Source organism: Poeciliopsis prolifica, unplaced genomic scaffold, assembly GCF_027474105.1.
Source record: "Poeciliopsis prolifica strain line A6 unplaced genomic scaffold, Auburn_PproV2 SCAFFOLD209, whole genome shotgun sequence".
Lineage (NCBI taxonomy): Eukaryota > Metazoa > Chordata > Actinopteri > Cyprinodontiformes > Poeciliidae > Poeciliopsis > Poeciliopsis prolifica.
The window spans coordinates 131,888-136,152 of record NW_026562584.1 but is presented as its reverse complement, the minus strand read 5'-3'; the positions used below and the strand labels follow the sequence as shown (position 1 = coordinate 136,152).

Here is a 4,265-nt window from a genome sequence, read left to right as displayed (position 1 = left end):
TTGCTTGGATTGAATTAGGTAAACGGTTTTTGTTCACTCTGCTCCCTCATCCTCACTACAGAAAACTTTCAAACCGACTGAATTTATCTCCAAACTGACGGTTCTTCAGGCTCAGTGATGTGAACCTGATTTTCATAGCTTGTCATTTTCTTTGACCTTTGTTGTGTTTTATTTGTTGACGTCTTGAATCTTGATGGGATTTTATCCTGGCCAAATAAAAAAGTTACAGTAGAAGGTCTTTAATTTGTTCAGCTCAGATATTTGCATGCACCCTGTCTGGTCTGCTGATGGGTTGGAGGAACTTTCTTCTCCCGTTTTGCTTCCAGGTCTTCGATGGAAAGCTGCCAGCAGAAGTTTCAGATGTTGAGTGATTCCTCCGTCCTGCCGAAGCCGACAGGAACAGGTGAATCAGGCCTCAGGTGATGCTCTGTCTCCGGCTGTCGGCAGCAGAGGGCCTGCTGATGTCAGAAGATCTGATTCGACGTGGACTCACTCCATCTGCTCCTCTCCGATTATAACAAGTCATCTCCAGCCCAAAGATCTAGTTCACACCGACGGAGTTTCTCCTCCACGTGAGCTGACGAAGACGATGCTCTGATTCATCAGTGTGTGTGTGTGTGTGTGTGGTATGAGTGAATCAGGGATGCTGCCTTCCTCCTCTTCCCTCCTTCCTCCTCTTCTTCTGTCGTGACGTTGGATCAGGAGGAAACACCACAAACAGTCCGGAGATATTCTGAGATCCTGCCGAGTTGTGAGTGACTCAGAGGGAAATACCTCTGTGGATGGAGGGAGGAGTTTATCTGCTGGAGGTATAATTACTGTCAGAGAGCAGAGAGGGAGAGCAGAGTGACCCGGCTCAGTGTTTGCTCAGATTCAGAACCAGAGAGGACCGGAACCAGCACCAGAATCTCCAACATGACTGACTGATAGACCAGAACCTCTGGACCCAGCTCCAGCCTCTTAACTGCTTCATCTGCATCTCCACAAAACACTGGCTTTGGGTTCTAACTTCAGACTGCTGTCAGAACCAGAACCCGTCTGGATCGGCCCGTCCTGCTGCCAACTCTTCCCTCGGACCGGACCAGCAGCCACTGGTCTGACTGGACTGATTAGTCCTCTGCATCAAAACCGTTCAGGATGTCTTCTTGGGCTGCGTTGCTCTTTGCCGTTCCCGTCTTTCTTCTGATCGGCGCCTCGCCCCTGGAGGACGCTCCGTCCTCCGCCTGCCCCTCCTGCTCTCTGGCTCAGCTGAGGAAGAACTCGTCTTCGCCCGGCGCTCAGGATGACATGGTGGAGGCCGTGAAGCATCACATTCTGACCATGCTGCACCTGAGCGCCCGGCCCAATCTGACCCAGCCGGTTCCTCGTGCGGCGCTACTCAACGCCATCAAGAAGCTGCACGTTGGACGGGTTACTGAAGACGGCGCTGTGGAGATACCAGAGGAAAGTTTGGGTCCGGGGACATCAGTCACACCTGAATCTCCATCAGAGCTGATCATCTTTGGAGAACCAGGTGAGTCCAGAATCTAGTTTGGGTTCTATCAGCCGGTTTGGATCGGGTCCAGCTCGGGTCCAAAGGTCCTGGCTGGATCAGTCCTGGGTAACCGCAGGTTGCATGAAGCAGGGCTTCAAACTTGTGAACTGCTGTCATTGTGGGACTGCGAGGACAAGGCAGGTCCTGCGGCGCTGGATAGGATCCAGGCCGTCATCGACCGGATCGGCTGCATGGGAGACGTCACGTCCTCTCTGTCCTCCCTTATCGCTTCATTCACAAAATCCCACAAGGTCAAAGTTTGTTTACAGATTTCTGTCAGATGGAAGGACTTTCCTCCATGTGGGGATCTGATGCCTGCAGGAATCAGTTCAGAGTGTCTGGATCCAGACAGGAACTAGAACCTTGTGGTCTGGTCGTGTCACAGTCCACATGGTTCAGATCCAATTTACCAGAACTTCAGTCCAGCTGGGTTTAAACCTCAGCAGATAGGCCATGGTTGGCGGTGGAGACGTTTACAGAACCGGGTCGGTCTCTTCAGTCCAGCATCTCAAATCAGAACAAAACATTACCTGGCAGAACAAGTGACCGGTTCTGTTTCCAGAGGAGAAGTTAAAGCAGAAGAACCAGGTTCTATAAATAGTTTCCCTGGTTCTGAGGTTCTTCACAGGCTGGCCCAAATTAACGGGCAGTAACGAGGCCGGGGGTGCGGGGCATACCGAGTGATCTCAGGCCGTAAATAATCCCTTTATTCAGAGAAATCTGGGCCTCAGTAATTATTCTGCAGCAGGAGACAAAGAGGACAGAGAGGACAGGGTGGACAGCGTCCCCGGCCTGTTTTAGGCTGTTTATATGGAATATATTTAGAGGCAAACATCCATTCATGCAGTTATTATAGGAGACTTTCCCTTTGTTGCTTCATTTCCATACGGGGGGGGTGAGCACCGCATGCCTTCAGCAGAACTAACATGTCGGCTGTTTTCCGCTGCAGGAGACTCTCCAAACACCGTGACCTTTGACGTGTCGAAGGAGGGCGGCGCTGCCAGGGTGGAGCAGGCCAATGTTTGGATATTCTTGAAGATGTCAAAGGTCAATCGGGTCCAAAGTAAAGTGGTGCTGCAGCTGCTGTGGACTCGCCGCGACGGTGGCTCCAACAAGGACGAGTTTGTTTCAGAGAAGATGGTGGACAGTCGGCGCAGCGGCTGGCACACGCTCGCCGTGACGCACGGCGTTCAGGCGCTGCTGGATGGCGGCGGTAGCTCGCTCGGCCTGCGGGTCTCCTGCCCGCGCTGCGCCGAGGTCGGGGCGGCACCCATCCTCGCGTCCGGCGACAGAGCGAAGGCGACGGGCCACGACCAGTCCCACCGGCCGTTTCTCATGGTGATGCTGCGGGCCGAGGACGAGGAGCCTCAGCGCAGGGTCAGGCGAGGTCTAGAGTGCAACGGAAAGACCCACGGTTGCTGCAAACGGCAATTCTACGTCAACTTCAAAGACATTGGCTGGAGCGACTGGATTATAGCTCCGTCCGGTTACCATGCCAACTACTGCGAGGGGGAGTGCCCCGCCCACACGAGCGGCTCGGCGCTGTCCTTTCACTCGCGGTCATCAGCCACTACCGTCTGCGCGGCTACGCGCCGTTCCAGAACAGCAAGTCGTGCTGCGTGCCGACGCGGCTGCGCGCCATGTCCATGCTCTACTACAACGAGGAGCAGAAGATCGTCAAGAAGGACATCCACAACATGATCGTGGAGGAGTGCGGCTGCTCTTAGAGCATCCTTCCCGTCAGCACTCAGGTTCTCGCTGCTGCTCCACATTGGAGCGAGCCAGAACATTTGCCCTGGACCGGCCGATTGTTCTGATCCGGAGGAACCGAAGGTTCCGACCAGATGGAGGCCAATCATCGTAGAGTATTCCAACAGCTGTGTGAGGCGCAGGGAGACCGGACCCAGAAACCTTCTGGACGATCTCACATTCAGACCAAAAACAAGCCAACGATCAAAGTTTGTCCCGTTTTTAAAAAAATCAAAATGAGACAAAAATCTGAAAAACACCTGAACTGTTTCTGGGTCTGCTCTAATTTATTTACATCGTTTTGTCATTAAACTGTGATCCAACATGTTGTCTTGGTTTCTTCATTCAGTCTTTTCATATGGACAGCTATCCCTGAAAAAAAGGTTCTGCTGATCCAGATCATCTTCTGGATCAGAACCAGAGAAGCTCAGAAGTCAGAAAGTGTTTGAACTGGTTCTAGAGACAGATTTTGAAGCCGATCCATCCCAAGCTGCTTCTACCAGAACCCGACCCACTCCTCTTGGTCCCCTTCTCGTCCAGTCCTTCTCTGCTCTCTGATTGGTTGCTGGAGCCCTCAAATGGTTCTGATGGTTCCATCCAGTCCAAAGTCAGTGAGAGCCCAGCAGGGGGGGAAACATGCAGTAAAACTACAAATGGCTGATGATTCTCTTCTGACTGTCCATTATTATCTTACAACAGGAACTCAAGTCGGTTGACTTCCTGTCACATGATCATCCAGGGAAGAGCGCCACCTGGCTGCAGACTACCTGACTCGTTGTTCAAACAAAAACTGCAGCCAAGTGCCGTAGCAATGACGTCATCTTCTGACCTCTGACCTCAGATCAAATGTTTGATCAATCAGACAAACAGTCCCAGTTTGTTGACTGGGAGCCCGGAAACTCACGCAATGTTTGCCCAGCAGAACCAGGCGCCTCCACACGGGTCTAACTGGTCACTAACTGGTCTAACTGGGCCAATCAAA

General features: G+C 52.5%; 1 protein-coding gene across 1 annotated transcript; it reads left to right on the top strand.

Moving 5' to 3' along the window:
• Positions 1–258: 258 nt before the first annotated feature.
• Positions 259–3,608, top strand: LOC129356914 (inhibin beta A chain-like). Its single transcript, XM_055026454.1, is given in 3 exon segments — positions 259–1,513; positions 2,484–3,089; positions 3,092–3,608. Coding segments are annotated over 3 exon segments (1,152 nt in total). The 5' UTR covers positions 259–1,137; the 3' UTR covers positions 3,262–3,608.
• The last annotated feature ends 657 nt before the right edge of the window (positions 3,609–4,265 follow it).